Below are 19,650 nucleotides of genomic sequence, written 5' to 3'. Positions count from 1 at the left end.
AGGCACCCCCTGGCTGGGCTGGTCTCTCTCGAGGCCACTGTCTCACTATGTTGGGTTGGCCACTGGCCTGGAGGTCCCAGGCAGGGACTGTTCTGACAAGCTGGCATCACCAGGGGTGAAGGCCCTGGCCGCAGCATTGCACCACTGGGCCCCAGGCTCGTGGTCTCGGGGGTTCACACACCAGCCCACCTCTGCAGGGCTCCTGGTGGCCCCAGGAATATTTCTGCTGTCTAGCCCTTCCCTGCCACCACCCCAAGCCAGGAACCTACTCCCTCCAGAGGCTGGGGTCGGCCTTGGCCAGGGCCAGGGCCCAGGAGACCATTCCCAGAATCCACGGGGCAGCCGCCAGGGCTCCGCTGCTGGAGGAAGCAGCTCTCCACAAAGCTTCCTGCATGGGCTGAGGCGCTGGGAGAGGCCAGCCCCTATCACACAAATGACCCCTGGGGTCAGGCCTTCATCCTGGCTTTGATCACCCCACTCACGCCTGTGTGCACACCAGGATGCAGCTGCCAACGTCACACCAGTCCCAAACCCCTTTGGGGGAGCTTAGCCCCTGTGTCACACTCTCCCTGCACATTTGCTGCCATCAAGGTGGTGCTGGTGTGGGGGGCCCCTGTGGCCAGTAGGAGACCCCGAGCTGGCTTGGACAGTGCTCTTCCCACCCCTTAGTTACTGGCTGGCTGTGGCTTCAGTGGGTGTAAGCTACTGGAATACCCACCCACCGAGCTCTGGGGTCCCCGGGGAGGCCTGACGAGGGTGGGGTGGGGGTAGTACCCCCGAAGCCCGGCCTCGGCCCCAGCGGTGTTTTCTTGTTGTACAAGAACCAGGTCCAAGCGTTGCCTCCTCTTCCTTCCGGAAGCCAAACTGCTCCTTTATTTTTTAGAGCTGCTGATTGTGAATCTCAGAGTCTTAAGAGAGAAGCCAAATATATTCCTCTTGTAAATGAAGAAATAAACCTATTTAAATCACCCCCTGTGGCTTCCTCAGCGAAAAAGCCTGGGGCGGGGGGTGCGAGAGATGGTCACACCTGTACCCAGCCTGCAGCCAGCATGTCACCCTGTACCCACCCAGGCGAACACCAGAGCCCTGGACCCAGCCCACAGGGCCCTGAAGCCACAGTCCCAGCCTAGAACCAGGGGGGTCTCTGCATCCTGGGACCCCTGCAGGAACAGCTTGGATTGTGCTTACCAGAGCAGGATGCCTGGGCAGGCAGTGACACCCTCCCTGGGGACAAAGACTTAGAAGTGGCTTGCATATTCAAATCATGGTGGAAAAACAGGAGTCTTGGGCAGATGGAGGCTGAGGGTGGCCTGCACTCAGGGCTTCCCCCCCTTCCTCAGCTGCGCTTTCTTCCTCTTGGCCCCACTCTGGAGCAGGCTGGGGCTCCTGATGACCAAAGGCAGCCTTGCGTTTTTCCGTGCCAGTGTGGATGGTGGTGATTTGTCCAAGACTCCGTTTTTGGGAAGAACCTCGTGGTGCTGCTTTTGGCCTGCAGGCTTCGTGGGGGACCCGGGAGTGCCATTCACCTCGGACAGCTTCTGGTTTTTCTTCTACAGTTTTGGGGACTTGGCAGGGGTGCCAAGGTGGGGGCACCAGGGGCTGGGCCCTTGGTGGTAGGCATCCCATTGGCCCGGGCCGGGACCTTGGCCTTCGTCCTGTTCCTCTTCCTGCCTGTGCCGGGGGGGCTGGCTCCCGCTGGTGGCTGCAGCCATGCCGTCCTCCGACGCGTGTTTCTTGCACTCCTTTGTCTCTGGCAAGAATCCCTTTTTCTTCCGCTTCCTGCTGATGGGGCCCTAGGTGGTGCTGGGGATCTCCTTGGTATCCTTCTTCTCCAACTTGGGTTGCCTGAAGGGGAGTGAGCAGGTAAGAAGGTGCCCAGTGAGGGCAGCGGCCACCTCCACCCGGGTCCCGTGGGGCCCCAGAGGCCCAGGGCTCCCACATCTGAGTGTGTGCAGCAGTGAGGGCGATCCTAGCCCCGCCCAAGTGTGCATCCCCGCCCAGAACCTACTGGACTCCCCAGGGTTTTCATGGCCTGCCAGTAGAGGTCGAGCAGGCGGCTGGAGCCGGTGGAGTGCGCCCCCTGCCACAGGCCCTGCTGCTGTCCCTGCTGCTGCCCCTGCAGCACGCCCAGGAGCACTGCCAGGTCCAAGATCAGCTTCTGCAGAGGGTGGGAAGGCAGAGCGGTGGTGGCTGCAGGGGGCAGGCTTCTCTGGGGCTCCCAGTGGTCTTCCCACCCTGGCCCCGCTGCTGTCTTGCCAGCGACCCCTGCACTCTCCTGGGCCTCAGCCTCCCCTTCTGCCTGTTGTTAAGGCGTCTGTGTCTCTCTCACCGTTGGAGGAAACACGTGCCCAGATGTTGGTTCTCCTCCTCCCCACAGCCGCAGGCCTGGTCTCAGACTCTTTGCCGTGGCCCTGGCGCGCTCACCTCCAGGAGGGCCATCCGCACCACTCCATCACTGTGGGGCTGCCAACGCCCTTCCCCTCAGCCTCCCTGCACGTCCTGAATGGGTTACTGTTGGAATCCGCTGGCTTCCAGGAGCCCCGCTCTCCTGGCTTCCTTGCTATCACCCAGTTTTGCAAGGCCCCATCCTGGGCCCCACCTCTGCCTGCTGGCGCAGCCTTGGCAAGCTCTCCGTCCATAAGGGCTGACTGGCACCTATGCTGAGACCTCCCAAACCTTGCTCTCTGAGCCAGACTAGGGGACCGAGATGGCCACATACAGCTGCCTCCCGGCCCTGCCCTGTGGCTGCCCGACATGTCACATTCCGCCCGCCCACACCCTGCACCAGGCCTCCCTAACGTATGTCCACCCTGAGTCTTCTCCCACCCTTCACTGTCTCCAGCCCTGTCGACCCCTTCTCAGCTTTCTCACCGGACATGGCAGCGCCACACCCTTGCACCCCGCCCTGCAGGAAGGGGTGGCACAGTCCCTTCCCTAGTCACTCGTCCACCCATGGCTCTGTAACTACCCAAATGACAGCCCAGAGCCCCAACCAAGGCACTGAGAACCTTCCCCACATGACCCCCGCCCCCGAGGTCCGGCCCGGGGAATGGCATTGCTGCCCGGGAGGCCCCGAGGCCCCCAGGAGGAACCTTACACTGCCCCGGGCCAGGCCCCACCTCACCTCGTGTTTGCAGGTCCTGAAGACAGTATTGAGCAGCTCCAGGGAGGACAGCGCCTGCTGGTGCTCCGCCTTGGTCTGCGCCTCCCCCAGTGTGCGCAGGTTCTGGGGAGGAGTGGCCAGGCTGAGGCACTCTAGAGAGCTGTCAAAGCCTTTGTTTTCCAGCAGGGACTAAAGCCCAGAGGCAGGGACCATCTCCTGGGACAATCCCAATTCCCTGTCCCCTCAGCCCCCACACTCCAGAAGGCTCAGGCTCCAATCCTGGCTGGTACTCTCCCAGAGAACCGATCCCGAGCAGGCGGAAGTTGCAGTGAGCCGAGCTGAGATGGCACCACTGCACTCCAGCCTGGCAACAGAGTGAGACCCTGTCTTAAACAAGCAAACCAACAAAGAAATTGGATTTCATCAAAATTCAAAACTTCTGTGCTGCAAAGGACACCATCAAGAGAGTAAAAAGACAACATGCAAGACAAGAGAAAATCTCTGCAATCATATACTGAATAAGGGACCTGTATCCAGAACACAGAAAGGATTCTTACAACTCAACTAAAAAAAGACAAATAGGCCGGGCGCAGTGGCTCACGCCTGTAATCTCAGCACTTTGGGAGGCCTAGCTGGGCAGATCACCTGAGGTCAGGAGTTCGAGACTAGCCTGGCCAACATGGTAAAACCCTGTTTCTAATAAAAATACAAAAATTAGCCTGGTGTGGTGGTGCATGCCTACACTCCCAGCTACTCAGGAGGCTGAGGCAGGAGAATTGCTTGAACCCAGGAGGTGGAGGTGACTGTGAGCCAAGATCCTGCCACTGCACCCTAGTCTGGGTGACAAAGTGAGATTCTGTCTCACACACACACACAAAAGACAAATAACAGAATGTTTTAAATGGGCAAAGTATTCGAATAGACATTTCTCCAAAGGAGAGATACACATGGCCAATAAGCACATGAAAAGATACTCAACATCTTTAGTCATCAGAGAAATGCAAATCTAAACCACAATGAGATGGCACTTCACACCCATTAGGAGGGCTAAATTAGAAAAGATTGGCAATAGGAAATGTTGGCAAAGATGCAGAGAAATTGCAACCCTCATGCATTGATCATGGGGATGATAAAATGGTGCAGCCACTTTGGAAAAGAGTTTGATAGTTCGTCGAATGTTACACACAGAGTTAACAGATGACCCAGAAATTGCACTCCTAGGTGTGTACCAAAGAGAACTGAAAGCATATCTCTGCATAAAACTTTGTACACAAATGTTCGTAGCAGCAATATTCATAATACCTAAGGAATGGAAACCATCCAGATGTCTGTCAATGAATGAATGGATAAACAAAAGGTCTATCCATACAAATATGCCCATACCATGGAATATTCAGCCATTAAAAAAAAGCACTGATTTGTGCTATGACATGGATGAACCTTGAAAGCGTTAGGCTCAATGAAAGCAGCCAGATGCAGAATATCTTTTTGGGGGTGATGAAACATTCTGGAATTAGAGAGGGGTAATCGCTGTGCGATTCTGACTATACTGAAAACACTGAAGTGCATCCTTTTAAGGAGTAAATTTGATGGTATGTGAATTATATATCAATAAAGTTATTATTTTAAAAAGGCAGGCTTTGTTGTTATCAAAGCCAATCTGATCACATTTTCTATTACTGCAGTAACAGCATCCTGACTGTTGGGGGCGATGAGGAGAGATGCTCAGTAGACTTACAGTGTGAAGTTTAAGGTGAGGACTCTGTGTAAGAGGCTCCTTCAGTTACTGAAATGCCTGCTGCCAGCGTGCTCATATGTGTTAAGTGTGTGATCATACTTGTATGCATCTTCTTGCATGCCAGTTGATGCTTATGTGCTTGTTTGCAGGTGTGTCTGTGTATGTCTCGTGTGTTGTTGGTGTGCAGAAAGCACACATGGATGTTAATGAGCATACTGTGTGTGTGTGTGTGTGTGTTTGTATGTGTGTGTGTGATGTGCCAGAGTGGAGTTACACACAAAGACCAGGTGGGGCCAGGCGTGGTGGTTCACACCTGTAATCCCAACACTTTGGGAGGCCGAGGCGGGCAGATTACAAGGTCAGGAAATCAAGACCATCCTGGCCAGCATAATGAAACCCCATCTCTACTAAAAAAAAATACAAAAAAATTAGCCAGGCGTGCGCCTGTAGTCCCAGCTAATCGGGGGGCTGAGGCAGGAGATTTGCTTGAACCTAGGAGGCAGGGGCTGCAGTGAGCCAAGATCACGCCACTGCACTCCAGCCTGGGCAACAGAGTGAGATTCTATCTCAAAAAAAAAGACCATGTGGGAAGTTCCTTTATGCACCCTCTACACTGACCCTTCACCTAGTGGGTGTTCAAGTTTGTTGAGAGACTAATAGAGACCTTAGGACCTTGCTGCACCAGACACCTATGTAGTTATGGAAAGGGCTGATGGGAGGCTAAACACAAATGCAGCCTGAGCTAAGGAGCAGGACTGGCTCAAGTTGGAGGTCTGCCTGGGGCAGTCAGGAGCCTCGAGGCCATCCGTCTATCCTTACCTTAATCAGATGGAGCTTGGAGAAGAGACTCATGCTCTTGGGCATGCCGTGGGCAGAGGGGCAGCACTGCTGGGCCATGTTGTTGATGGTCATTTGCATGTAGCTGAGCAGCTGATCCTGCAGGAAAGAGAAAGAGGAGGCGGTGGCTCAGGCTCTCTCCCAGCATCCCCTGCACCTGCCCCTGGCTCACTCCGGCCAGCGAAGTGTCCTGACAGAGCTGGGACGCTGGGAGCGTCCTTCTCATCCTGGCCTGTATTCCTCTCCTGGGGGTCTTGGTTGAGTTCCTCCCCACCTCGGAGCCTGGGACGCTGGGAGCATCCTCATCCTGGCCTGTATTCCTCTCCTGGGGGTCTTGGTTGAGTTCCTCCCCACCTCGGAGCCTGAGCGTCCTCCCCTGCAAAGAGGGAGGTTGGACTAACTCCTTTCAGAAGGGCCTCCTGAGGCATCTGGGGTCCATGCCTGGTTAGAAGTAGAGGACTGGGAAGGGGCATGGAGTGGTGCCCTGGGCTTCAGACCTCCAGGGTCCTTGTCTTCTACAGCATCTTAGAGAGAAAGACCTAGAAGGGCCTCTGTAGACTGTGACCCACCCAGCTCCCTAAGCCCCTTGGCTTGGCTGGAGGTCAGCAGCTGACAGCCCCCAGCCCTCTGTCTTCCAAACTCAATCCCTCAAGGACCATCAGTCTGGGCCTGAGCAGGTCTCACAACCACCCCACGACCTCATCCTGTGCAGGGTGTGCCCAGCGCAGCCCCGTGCCCCAGCCAGGTCCAAGTGTCCTCCCGCAGTCCCTGAGGCCAGAAGAACACAGACCGCTGCCTCCATTTATGGTGAGGAACTGGGGTCCAGGGGTGACCACAGTCCCACACACTAAGGTCAGTAATGGGCAGTGCGGGAGCAGAATTCCCGAATTCCTGGAATTCGTGGCCACAGACTTTGGCCACGACTTGTTCTTTCTGAGCCTCATTTTTCTCATTTTAAAATAAATGTGGGTAAAATTCACCAATATTTAGGAGCATCTACTCCAGGTCAAGCTCTGTGCTAAGCACTGCCTGGAATGATCAGAGAGACACCAGGGTTACCGAAGACAGTGCATAATAACCGCTCACTTAAATGCCATTGTTTTATTATTAACCACAAACATTATACAAAGACCAAGTGCTCGGCACAACACCAAGCTCTGGGACTGGGCCGGTGGATCCCGGCTCTTGGTAGAGCTCGGTCCTGAAATATCTGTGACCTCAGTTTTCCCACCTGTAAAGCAACATCTGACCCCTCCAAGAGAGGCCCCTCAAAAGCAAGCTGTCACCAAGAAGAAGTGGTATGGGTCTATCTGTGTGTGTCTCTGTGTCTCTATGTATGTCTCTGTGTGTGCCTGTGTGTGTGTGTCTGTGTATGTGTTTGCATGCCTGTGTGTGTGTATGTGTCTGGCTGTGTCTGTGTTTGCGTGTGTGTCTGTGTGTGTCTGACTATGTCTGTCTCTGTGCATTTGTGTGTATTTGTCTGACCGTGTCTGTCTGTCTTTATGTTTGGTTGTGTCTGTGTATCTATGTGTCTGGTTGTGTCTGTGTGTGTCTATGTGTCTGATTGTGTCTGTGTGTGTCTATGTGTCTGTTTATCTATGTGTTTGGCTGTGTATGTGTCTGTGTGTGTGTGTCTGGCTATGTGTGTGTTTGTGTGTGTGTCTATGTGTCTGGCTCTGTGTGTGTGTGTCTGTGTGTATATGTGTCTTTGTGTGTTGGGAGTGATAATGACCACTGACTTAAATGCCATTGTTATTATCACTCCCAACACACACAGATGGAAGCTATCAGCCTCCCCTACTCTGCCCCTAGCCCCGCCCCCGGGGCTGAAAGACTGGACTCACGTTATAGCTGCTGCTGGTGTGTGTGTGTATGTCAGAGTCAGTGTCTTTCTGGTAGGTGATGCCATGCTTCAGCTGCCACCACTGCTCCTGCTTGCGGTGACACTTCTTCTGCAGCTGACACAGCCGGATCTTGAGGCTCTGGGACAGAGGGAATGGATCATCTTGGCACAACAGACCCTCCAGGGCATGCGTCCTGGTCTGAGTCCCCAGGGTGGTCTGTGCAATGACAGGATAGGAAGAAGGAATACTTCTGGGTGGCTGCGGCCATTCAAGGCACGAGAGATGCAGAAAAGGGCATGTCCAGGCTGCTGGAGTTTACCTGAGCCCTAGTTCCTGATGGTTTTATAAAGGGAGTTCCGCTACACACGCTCTCTTGCCTGCCACTGTGTAAGATGTGCCTCTGCTCCTCCTCCACCTTCCACCGTGTGGAACTGTGAGTCCATTAAACCTTTTTCTTTATTTTTTATTTTATTTTTATTTTTTGGAGACAGAATCTCACTCTTTTTGCCCGGGCTGGAATGCAGTGGCATGATCTTGGCTCACTGAGACCTCTGCCTCCCGGGTTCAAGTGATTCTCCTGCCTCAACCTCCCAATTAGATGTGATTATAGGCATGCACCACCAGGCCTGGCTAATTTTTGTATTTTTAGTAGAGACAGCATTTCACCATGTTGGCCAGGCTGGTCTTAAACTCCTGACCTCAAGTGATCCGCCTGCCTCAGCCTCCCAAACTGCTGAGATAACAGGTGTGAGCCACCATGCCCGGCCCTCTTTTTCTTTATAAATTGGCCAGTCTGAGGTATTTCTTTATTAGCAGCATGAGAAGGAACTAATACATGTCCCTAGCCGGGCTCTGTGGGATAGGAATTTGAAAGATACAGAACAGGCCAAGTGTGGTCGTGCACACCTGTAATCCCAGCTACTCTGGAGGCAGAGGCAGGAGAATCGCTTGAGGCTGGAAGATGGAAGCTACAGTGAGCTGAGATCATGCCACTGCACTCCAGCTTGGGTGACAGAGTGAAACCCTGTCTCAAAAAAAAAAAGGAAATAAAAAGAAAAGAAAACAGGACATACCCCGTTGTATGTGGCCCTGCTTCTCTGAGGCTTACTTTCCTCCCCTTGAAAATGGGAGGAATAGCATGGCTGGACTTGCCTTTCCCTAGTCCCATCCCTGGGAATAGCAGCACCTACCTGGAGGTGCTGGTGTGAGATTTAAGTGAGATAAAGCACATGAAGTTCTTCCTGCAGTGCCCAGCCCATGGATGAATCCCATTCTCCAAAAAAAACGGTACAAAGTGGTGCAGGCTTGCAGCGCTGCCACTAGGGGGCAGGTGCTCTCTCCAAACACCAAGCAGCAGCCCTTTGCAGTGCACCAACCAGCAGGTCATCCTTCCTCTGGGATCCCCAAGTCCCCAGTCCCAGTGGCTGCAGGAATCTTCATGATGTCACACCTTCGTCAGAGCAGGCTCTTCCACCTGGAGGCCCACCCCTCCCAGTGGAAGTCCTATTTATTATGAGATCACCACGAAGGAAGGGGAGGGAAATGATGTCTCTGGCACTGACTTCGAGGCAGTTTGTGTGTGGTGCCTTGCAAGGACCCTAGAAGCTAGGGTGTGTTGCCCCCATTTGACAGATGCAGAAACTGAGGCTTAGAGAGGGTACAAACTAGTCACACAGCTAGTTGGTGGCTGAGCTGGGAGCTGAACCCAAGTCTGTCTGCATCCAGGACGCATGGCTTTTCTACCATGCAGAACAACTTTTAGGCACAAGCTGAGCCTCAGGCAGCAGAGGGGAGAGGAAGGGGATACCGAAGGCCGCTCAGGAGCCACACCCCACCTAGGGCCCCTCAGCATTGTGCCACTGCTCCCTCCAGGTCTTCCCCAGGGGTGCACAAGAAAGGGGGCCCCACGCTCCCAGCTCCCTGGGCCACAGGGAATGGAACAGCAGCTGTTACAGGCACAAGAGCCCTGTGGTCCTCCTCTAGAGACTCCAGGCTCTGGTGGACGGCCTGGCTCATCTGGGAGAAGGCGTCGAGGCGCATCTGCATGTCCTCACTGGCTGCAATAAGCTTTCCATAATGCTTCACCATAGCCTCCACCAACCCCAACTCTGGCTCCTCCCATCCCATGCAGCCTGCAGAAACAGCACCATAGGGATGGGTGGGCACCCCTACACTGCCATGCCAACAAGCTGACCAGGAATTCTGGCTGGGGCGGCCAAGTTGAGAGGTGCCGGACAGTCCATGCCAGCCTGACCACAGTAGGATGGTCCCGAAGCTCTCCGGGCTTGCCATCAACCCCGCCACCACCCCCCTGCCCCCACCACTTCAAGGGACTCCTCAACCTTGGAAAGTTCAGCCAGAGACTGAGACATGGACTCTGGATCGAGACCACCCACGAGGCCTCAAGGAGTCTTTGCTGTTTGGGGGAGCCTGAGAAGTGGACAGGAATTGTTCCTGTCCTTAGAGAGCAAATGCCAAGTCCTGGTGGTTCTGCATTTTGGATGGGTTGAACAGAGCAGAACTGCTGAATTAGGAAGGTCCCAAACCACAAGCCTCGCTGGGTGCTGGGGCTGCCACAACCCATGCTTCCCCATGAGTGGTCACCTCCTCCATGAAGCCTTCCCCGACCTCCAGGGCAGAGTTTTTGGAGTTTCTTTAGCTCCTCTCATTCTAGCACTTACTTAGTACAGTGGCTATGAAGTCAGATGAACCAGAGAAGAGCCCAGCACCACCACGTCCTGACCGGGCGACCTGGGCAAGTTCCTTAACCTCTCTGAGCCTGAGTAACACAAAACTGCAAAGCTCATAGGAGGGGTAAAAAAGATTTACTAAAAAGCTTAGCATAGCACACATGTTTAGTAAATGGTAATAATTATTTGATTATTATTGATGATGTTGAAATAATAATAACAATAAAGATGTCTGACTCCCCTTCCCTTTTCTCTTTTTTTTTTTTTTTTTTTTGAGAGAGAGTTTCGCTGTTGTTGCCCAGGCTGGAGTGCAATGGCACGATCTTGGCTCACCACAACTCACCGCAACCTCCGCCTCCTAGCTTCGAGTGATTCTCCTGCCTCAACCTCCTGAGTAGCTGGGATTACAGACACGTGCCACCACAACCAGCTAATTTCGTATTTTTAGTAGAGATGGGTTTTCTCTATGTTGGTCAGGCTAGTCTGGAGCTCCTGTCCTCAAGTGATCCGCCCACCTTGGCGTCCCAAAGTGCTGGGATTACAGGTGTGAGCCACTGCTCCTGGCCTTCCCTTCCCTTTTCTAATGAGTTTCCAGTACTCATAAAACAACACACAAAAACTCATCTCAGATGTCCTTATACTCTTAGTTAATAATAGTTACAGCGAAACAAAAACACAAAAGTAAAGACAAGCAAAATAATAACAATAATGGCCAGCGCTGATCAAGTACTGGCTAAATGCTGGGTCCTGTGCTATGCTTGTAAAGGACAGCCTCCTCTCGTTCACATACAATTGCTGTTCCCATTGTACAGATAAGAAAGTCAAGGCCTGGAGGACTTGCTGGAGGCCACACTGTCAGTGACAGTGGAGCCGGGGTTGGGACCAAGCAGTGTGACTCGGCTGCCTGTGCCCTTCTTCCCCACCGTGGGGTTGACCTTTGTGGATTCCCATTCCATAGATGAGTAGCTCGGGGCTCCATGAGGCCACACGCCGGCCACATGCCGCATCGCAGTCCTGCAGTCAGGAGGCAGCTGCGGAGGGAAGGGGCTTTCCGAGGAAGCTGTGTACATGCCCTCGGGGATTTTCTCAAGGACCTTAATCAGATAGTCTTCAAAAAGCTTGTGCTTCTCGACCTCTCTCTTGAGCTTCTTCTGCATGTAGAGCCAGATGCAGGAACATGGGCTGGAGGCTCCCAGGTATCACAGGACCCCCACGAACGAACCCGGACACCCTCTGTGATCTCCTGCTTGAACCCGCACTGGGCCGGCCACGTATCGTGTTATCAGCTGGCCATGGACTTAGGAGTCTCTCCACCTTCATTTCACTGCTGAGCAAACTGAGCCATAAACAGTTCAAATAAATGCCCATGGAAGCATCTCCCAGGCAGCAAAGAAGGCGCCGGGGGAGAGTGAAGGCCGAGCCTCCCCTGGAGGCTGTGCAGGTGCCTCCCATCTCGGGAGATAGTCCAGCCCCTCCCAGCTGGTGACGTGGGGGCCAGGTGCTTCACCTCTCTGTGCCTGGGGTGCCATTACAGCAGGGGTGATGTGAGTTGCTGGCCAGGGTCATGCGTGGGGCGCCCAGTGCCTTGGGAGCACTCCATCAGAGGCGAGGCCCCCACCAACCCCCAGAGGGGAGATGGCCGTGTGCCGTCCGTACATGGCCATGCCTGGCCATACATGACTCTTCCAGGAATCCCTAAGCAAGTCTCCCGCAGGTCACTTGCTCTGGACCCAGCCAAGGTCAGCAGTTAAGGGCAGAGACCAGAGCGGGCTTGGCCTGGCCAGCTGGCTGAGCTCCCGACCCATTCTCTGATTGTGCAGCAGGGGCTGTGCCGGGGGTCTCTGACTGGCCCAGGGGAAGCCACTCTGCCTCTCTGGCCTCCCCGCCTCATCCATATGGTTCTGAAAAGTGTAGGACAGCATCATCCCCTTCCCACAGAAACCACGTGGCACCCCGTGAGCCATGACAGCGCTAAACCCAATTGGGATCAGGAAGCTCTTCGAATTTGTTGGAAGAGTTGGCCCTTTTCTTCATAAAACTTTGCATAGACATATTCTTTTGCATCTAATTCAGGCTTCTGTGGGCAGCCTGAAATGTCATCTCTCCTACCTCCCATCCCCGTGGGATGAGGACCCAGGGTCCCGTCTGAGAGTCAAGGCGGCAACCTCGTAGACTGACTTAGGGGGGCCGAGTCAACAGGTCGGCCGATGGTCACCCACGGTCCTCCTTCCTGATGTAGAGGCTCAGCCTGCAGAGGGCACAGGTCTGGCCCAAGATCTGAGGCTAAAGGGCAGTAGCCACACCTCTCTCTCCCACCACAGCTGTGGCCCAGCCCCTGCCCATCCATTTGCTTCCAGGCCACACTGCCCTCCTCATCCACCCCTGTCCTGGTCTCCTCAGGGCATGTTTGCTCAGTCCAGCCACTTAGCCCACTGGGGAGGCACTGGGGCTGGGGCTGGGGCTGGGGCTGGGACAACGTGTACTTAGCCTGGAGCTGGTGGAGTTCCTGCCACAGCACTTGAAGGGCCCCTTCTTTGTCACTAGGATTGCTTGGGCCAGCTCTCTAGTCTGTGCCCATGACCACCCCAAGCCACGTAGGAGGGCAGGAGCGACGTGAGCCAGGCAGGAGGAAGACAGACTGAAATGGGACAGTTACAGCTGCAGCTTCCTCTTCGGATCCTCAGAAGCCAGGGCTTACATCCCTACCTCACAGAAAAGGAAACAGAGGCTCAGAGAGGGGCTGTGACCAGCTGGAGGTCAGCCGCCAGTACTGGATGAGGACCCATGGCTCATTAAATCCACAGCCCAAGGTCTTTGGGCTGCATCCCCAGCTCTGGAGAGGTTAAAGGTGCCATTCTGCAGGGACCTTGTTTTCCTTTCAGCCCTATAACTGGCACAGCCCCATCACCCCAAGTCTTTAGTTCCCAGCCACCTAGAGGCCTGGGAACTTTCAACAAGTGCTGGCTTCTGACAAACTCTGGAGGGAGTCATAGGGTCAGAGCTGGAGCTGGTTCAGAAAGCAGCCTGCTTAGGGAGGAGGCAGCTTCATCATCATCTCTGCCCACTCAGACATGGGCAGAGCATTTCTGGGCATGCTCTCTGGCTCAGAGTGGGGGTGAGGCGGGTGGCCTGGCAGCGGGAAGGACTTATGTTTGTGAGTCCATGCCGGAGGGTCATTTCATCTTCCATGCAGGGGGTCATTTCATCTTCATGACACACCCACGACGTCAAAGCTGTTATTTCACGGAGGGCAAAACTGAGGCCCAGAGAGGTTAAGTAATTTGCTCAAAGTCTCACTGTTAGAAAAAGTTTAGATATTAATCCAGGAAGCCAAGATCCAGAACCATCTGGGAGGCTGAGTTGTTAGGACCTTGAAACTGATTGATAGGGGGTCCCACAGGCTGTGATATGGAACGGGAGGCTGTTCTTGGGGAAGAGTTCGTTAGCACTTCTGGGTATGGGACCTTCATCTGGGCCAGGCAGACCACAGGCCCTCCCCTGGCCAGAAGCAGATGCTTCTCATCCCTTCCCATGCTCAAAAATTCCAGGACTTTACTTCCTGGAAGTTCAAGGCTGTAAACCACTTGACTCCTTATAGCCATAGGTAAGAGAGGGAAGGTAGGTTTGGGGTGGAGATGGTGGCACTATTTGCTTTCCAGTGACAATTTCCATTTTTGGCCTGAAGTGTCCCATAAGTGCCGAGAGAGCTCACAGGCAAGGCTGGGAGAGGCTGCGGCTCCTCGGGAGACGTTTTTCCCACCCAGGCCCCTAAAGAGCGACTGTCACCAGTGCCAGGGACAGAGTCCTATCACGGACTTGCCACTGCCTGGCTCTTTACCAGGAGTCTCTTGTCTCATTTTCAGAACAGTCCTCTGAGGTGGTGGTAGCATGGCTCCTCTTTTCAGACGAGAAAGCTGAGTCTATGGGACGAAGTAACTTGCCCGAGTACACAGTTAACACAAAGTAACAGGGCTGGCTACACAGTTTGTGGGGCTCAGTACAAAATGAAAACGCTGGGCTCCTTGTACGAAAGTTATTAAGAATTTCAAGATGCAATAGCAGAAGATAAAGCCGAATGTGGACTCATGTGGGTACAGACCCTGCGCAGCCGCATACGTCCCACGCTGGGATTTGGACCCAGGACCAGGGATTCCAGACCTAGTTATTCTCCATCCTGCTCCTTCCAAACCCACAGGCCTGCCTCAGACTTCACCGCCCTGGTTCCTTCTCTTCTTCCTCCCCCTTCCCCAGCCTCATCCAACCAGCAGACCCCACCCTTCCCTAATTAGAGGAGGACTCAAGCACTTACATGGAGGTGAAAGGAACTTAAGAAGAAATGACCAAGGCAGAGAGACAGCAGCTGCCAAGGTTGCGAGTGGTGATGGGCCCAGGCCTCCCGCCTCCCAGAGTAGCCTCTACCCACTGGGTCTTGGGCAAGAGAAATCCGAGGCAACGCTGTCTGTTACAGACAGCTGGGAATCTTGGGAGCTGGGAGTCTGCTTCAAGGACAAACCTGCAATTCAATGGCAGTAGAACCCCCGTTTTCAAAAACCATAACAAGGACTCCTGGGGCTGGAATCTGCCCCCAGGCTTGGGTCGCCAGGCACAACGGAAGGAAGGGCCTGATCAGGCCTTCTGCAGATTCACCCCATCTGGTCTGCAGCCCCAAATGCCCCCAAACAGGGCCAAGCTCAGCCCTTCCTCAGCCACTGACGCTCAGGATGCAGAGTGGGGCCGTGGGTGTGGGGCCAGGCAGGGCTACCAGCTGTGTGGCCTCAGGAAAAGCACTGACCCCTCTGAGCTTCAATTTCCTGAAAGGCAAAGTGTGGGTAATATAGCAGCACCTAGGGATTACATGAGAGAATCCACATAGAGCACTTAGCATCTTCTCCTTTTTGTAGAATTAACCCATATGTGCATAGGAGAAAGTCTAGAAGGATATGAATGAACATTTTATGTCTTAAGGGTAGAGAAAAGGGGAAACTTTTCAACTATCAGAACTCTTTAAGAGAGTATCTGTTCTGATTCTTTGGGAAAGCAAGCAGCCCAGAGCCAGCACATCATAGGGATTCCATGGATGTTAATTTTGTTTTCTGCCCGTCTCTTCTCTCTCCCTCCAGAGGATCACAATGACCTGATCCCATAACACAAAAGTGCAGAAGCTTCGACAGAGGTTTGCTGGGGTTGGCTGCAAAGGTGGCTCTGGTGGGAAGGGGTGAGATGGTGCAAAGAAGACAAACTTGGCCTGTTGATTCTGCCAGGATTTTGCTAACACATGGCATGACTCGGCTCCTCCCTCACTCACTGAGACAGAATCTCAGTGGGCTCCCTCTGTCGCCTCCCTCCATTTCTGGCACAAGAAGGGGCAAACCCAGGGCATCCCGGGCCCAGGAAGCTGTACTGGGGCCCCGCCTCCTCTGAGGCCCCCAGCCTGGCCCAGTGCCCACTTCCTTGTGCCCCTGCCCTCATTCTTGCTCTGCACCAGGAAAGGCTCCAGGTCCCAGAGCTGAGAGTCACCCAGGCAGGTCCTAGGACACTGTGAGGTGATCTCCAGCTCAGTTCTCCCAAGACAGGACCTTTCTGTGGGGGAGGATGGAGGATCTGGCCATGGTCCCAGGGGCCACAGTGGAGGGCTGGGCTTTCCAGTGTCTATGAAACTGACATCCTGCCACCCCTCAACTCCTGGGAATAGCTCAGAGGAGACACCTTCCCAAGAAAAGGTGTGAAAAGGGGCTGCTCTGGCCAGAGGGAGCCAGGGTGGAGGAGCAGCCAGAGCATCAACTGTTTTCTCTTGTCCCAGAGGAAGAATCACTGAGGTGTGGGGCACAGAATGAGTTTAGGGACCCTGCAGGCCTGGGTTCAAGTCATGCACCTCCGTGCCACCTTGTCATCTCTTGCTATGAACCTTGTGGTGCAGGATGGCCCAGCAAGGCTGTTGACTTTGCCTCCAAAATCTCTGGAATCTCTACAGTTCTCTTCACTGGCCACACTGGTCCCATCTGGAGTAAGCACCAGCCTCCCCTGCTGCTCTCCCTGCTCCTGTCCCCTGCAGGCCACTCTCCACCTGGCAGCCAGAGAGAGCTCGTCTTAAAAAGAAAACCACATCTCCCCATTTCCCTTCCAAAACCAGTGATATTCAGGTCAATGGTGAAAATTCAGGGAGAGAAACCAAGATTTGTGGCATTCTTCAATTTCTGTCAATCCTCCCGCCATGGCTAATTTCAAGCTACTAGCAATTTAACGACCTGCTTCAATGCCTGAAGACTTAACCGTGGTTCTTATGAGCTGGTGTGAGCTCGCTGCAGCACATCACTGCTTTAAAAAATGACAGAGAAATTCACATCCTGGCTGATGTGGCTCCAAATGCTCTGGCTCCCCGCTCGCCCATTCCTCTCACAATGGCTTTTTTGTTCTGCTTCCCGGCCGCAGGGCCTTTGAACCTGTGGTTCCCTCGGCCTGGAGCGCGAGTCTCCAAGCTCTTCACAGTACTCTCTCCCTCTGGCCTTCCAGATCCCAGCTCAGAACCCACCTCCTCAGAGTGGCCTTCCCTGACCATCTCAGGTCCCCTGACCCCAGCTTACCCTTGATGCCCTCACCCCTGTGTGGCTCTATTTTAGCACTCCTTACTGCAGATTTTTTCCCTCCCCACTGGAATGTGATCTCCATGAGGACAAGGACTGGGACCGAATTGTCCCTGCTGAAGTTTCAGTGTCTAGAAGAATAGTGCTGGACACACAGCAGGTGCTCAATAGATGTGTGCATACAAATGGAGCATTGGAGATGCACAGCTTTGGGTCTGAGTCACGACTCTCGTGCCAACCACCTGTGTGACCATGATGAATCATTCAGTCTCTTTGAGCCTCTGTTTCCTTATCTGTAAGTAGGGGACAACAGTGCCTATGTGATGGGGCTGTGAGAGCCTAATGATGACATAGGTAAGGCACTCAGCACAGTGTCTGTCATACCAGGACCTCAGTAAATGAGAATAGCCTCTTCATTTGCATACATTCAGTGATGGGCAGCTCATCCCCTCCGAAGGTAGCCTCTTCATCCACCTCTGGGTCCCTGTGGCCACTAAAACCCCTGCCCTTTCTTGCGTGGGATCCAAGTAAGTCTCTTCCAGTGTCCCCTCCCTCAGTCCTGGTTCAACAACTTCCCACACGGAAAGTCTCTTGCTATTAAAACCTCTTTCTTAATGTTGGCATGAAGTTGATAGAGTCGTGTTTCAGCATGAAAGGAACACTAAAGGCAGGTCAGACATTTCTCGGCTCTCATCAGGCATGAGCTGTCTGGCCTTGGGCAAGTCCCTTACCCTCACTGAGCCTCAGTTTCTTCCTCCATGAAATGGGATTAGCAATAACACTCACCTTCTGGGGTTGCTGTGGAGATGAACTTTGCTGGTATACATGAGGCACTCAGCATCTAGCACAAAGAAAGCACTCAAAAGACATCACTGTTGTCGCTGCTATCATGCCTGGTGCAGCTCCACCCTCAGATCTGGCATCTGTGGCCTTTTTCTGCCCCAAAGGCCAGGCCTCTCCTGAATGCTCTCCAGCCAAGCTGGAGAAAGGGCCTGCTCTGGCTCACCCACCCCAACCTGCACCCCCATCTGTCAGAGCTGCCCCCTCACGGTCCACAAGGGGGTGGCTCAGAGCTTCCCCAAATCTCCCATGGGACTACCTGACCCTGGGCAATCATTGCATCCACTGAGCTCGGAAGGAGAGGTCCCCAGCTCCTGGAAAACAAGCTGCCCAGAGGAGGGAACTGAGAATGGCTGGGTCCACTCCCGGCTGGGGTGGCTTCCAGCTCCCTGGGTGGCCTGGACCAGCCCTCTTTCTTATCATTTTTATGGATTTCTGATGTTCTTAAAAATGTTCATGGTGGTAGAGAATGTGGCTAAGGAGACCAAGTAAGAGCCCAAATGAGGAAGGAGGAAGACCAGGAGAGAGAAAAAAGCCGAGAAAGAAGCAGACCCAAGATAGTCTAGGAAAGAAACAGATCTAAGATGGTGCCGGGATTCCCCTGAGTCCCTGGGGCTGTAATGTGGTGAGCAGTCACACCTGTGATCCCGTCACCTTTCATGGCAATGGGGATTTTGCAGATGTTGATTACCAATCGATTGACCTTGAAATCGGAAGATTGCCCCTGGGTCTAACTGATTACACAAGCCCTTTCAAAGCAGAGCGTTTTCTCTGGGGCTGGTAGAAGAGGAAGTCTGAGATTGGATGGGTGAGAGGGATTCAGTGGGAACAGAGAACAAAGGTTCACATTGCTGACATGGCAGGGGTCATGGGGCAAAGACTGGAGCCAAGAACAGGTCCCCAGTGGCAGTCAGCAAGGAAACGGGGACCTCAGGCCTGTGGCTGCAAGGAACTGAGCGCTGCCGACCACCTGAGTAAGTTTGAATGTAGAGTCTTCCCCAGGGCCTCCAGATAACAGGCCAGACCTTGACTTCGGCCTAATGGGACCCAAAGAAGAGAAGCCAGTGGAGCCTCCCAGCGCCTACAGCACATCGGGGCTGGTCCAGGAAAGACCCTCCAAGACCTACGAGACCCACTAAGAATTTGGGTTTTGATCTAGGGGGGCCCTAGGGGCGCAGGTGGGCATGAGAAACAAGGTCAATGTGAGTTTCAAGGCTATTATTTGACCTCTTTTAATTCTAAGTATCCCAAAGCCAGGAGAATAATTGTATCTGGAAGAAATCCTGACCGCTTCCTAGGGAGGGTGTGGAGGAGAAGGGCCACCCACGTGCCCCACTGAGCATGCCAGGGCCACTGATGGCTCCTGCGTGTATAGGAGCACTACACTCTGAGCAGCATCTGCCCCAGGGAGAGGTACGGGACTGGCCAGCTGAGGCAAGCGGTGCGCTCTGGCCTCAACGGGCTTCCCAGTGCTGGATGTCACTGTGCATCACAGAGCAGCCTGCGATTTTCATAGACTGTGAGTATCCTGGGTCCTGGGGCTGCAGTGCCTCTGACCTGGGAGCTGGATGTCTGGGCCTCAGCCAACGTCAAGGGGATGGTTGGCCGTTTTGAGGATAGTCTACCTGACTCCCTAGGGTCTGCAGCAGCTGTCAAGCCTCTCAGTAACTCTGGCAGAAGGATGGGGCCTGATACATAAGGTAGACGCTATTTACCCTTGTGCTTATTCAGACTCTCCTGCCCTCTCTCACCATCTCTCCCATGGACCCCAAGCATTGCAGTTTACACAATCTTTTTGTATCAAGATCTCATGGAGCTGCAGGCACACAGGGTCTCGCACTCAGAAGTGCTTGCTTTAAGGCTCTGCTATTGCTGTCTCCCATTCCCTTTCCCACCCCCTCCTCCCATTCCTCCTTCCAACCCCTCCTCCCATCCCCTCTACCCATCCCCTCCTCCCATCCCATCCTCCCATCCCCTCTCCCATTCCCTCCTCCCATCCCCTCTTCCCATCCCCTCT

At 53.9% G+C, this 19,650-nt stretch overlaps 1 protein-coding gene and 1 pseudogene across 1 annotated transcript in view; both read right to left on the bottom strand.

The window, feature by feature from the left end:
• Positions 1–17,620, bottom strand: part of CCDC197 (coiled-coil domain containing 197) — a 79,961-nt gene extending 62,341 nt beyond the window's left edge. Inside the window, 7 exon segments of the mRNA XM_064374531.1 lie at positions 5,661–5,777; positions 7,523–7,660; positions 9,476–9,654; positions 11,285–11,401; positions 12,391–12,775; positions 14,927–15,023; positions 17,580–17,620. Of these exon segments, the coding sequence (XP_064230601.1) occupies positions 5,661–5,777; positions 7,523–7,660; positions 9,476–9,654; positions 11,285–11,401; positions 12,391–12,775; positions 14,927–15,023; positions 17,580–17,620 (1,074 nt within the window).
• LOC135274149 (myb-binding protein 1A-like) lies at positions 846–4,917 on the bottom strand (annotated as a pseudogene).
• Positions 17,621–19,650: the final 2,030 nt, after the last annotated feature.

This window comes from Aotus nancymaae, unplaced genomic scaffold (assembly GCF_030222135.1).
Source record: "Aotus nancymaae isolate 86718 unplaced genomic scaffold, 86718_ANA_hifiasm-v0.15.2.pri h1tg000011l, whole genome shotgun sequence".
NCBI lineage: Eukaryota > Metazoa > Chordata > Mammalia > Primates > Aotidae > Aotus > Aotus nancymaae.
This window is presented reverse-complemented; position numbering and strand designations above follow the sequence as displayed.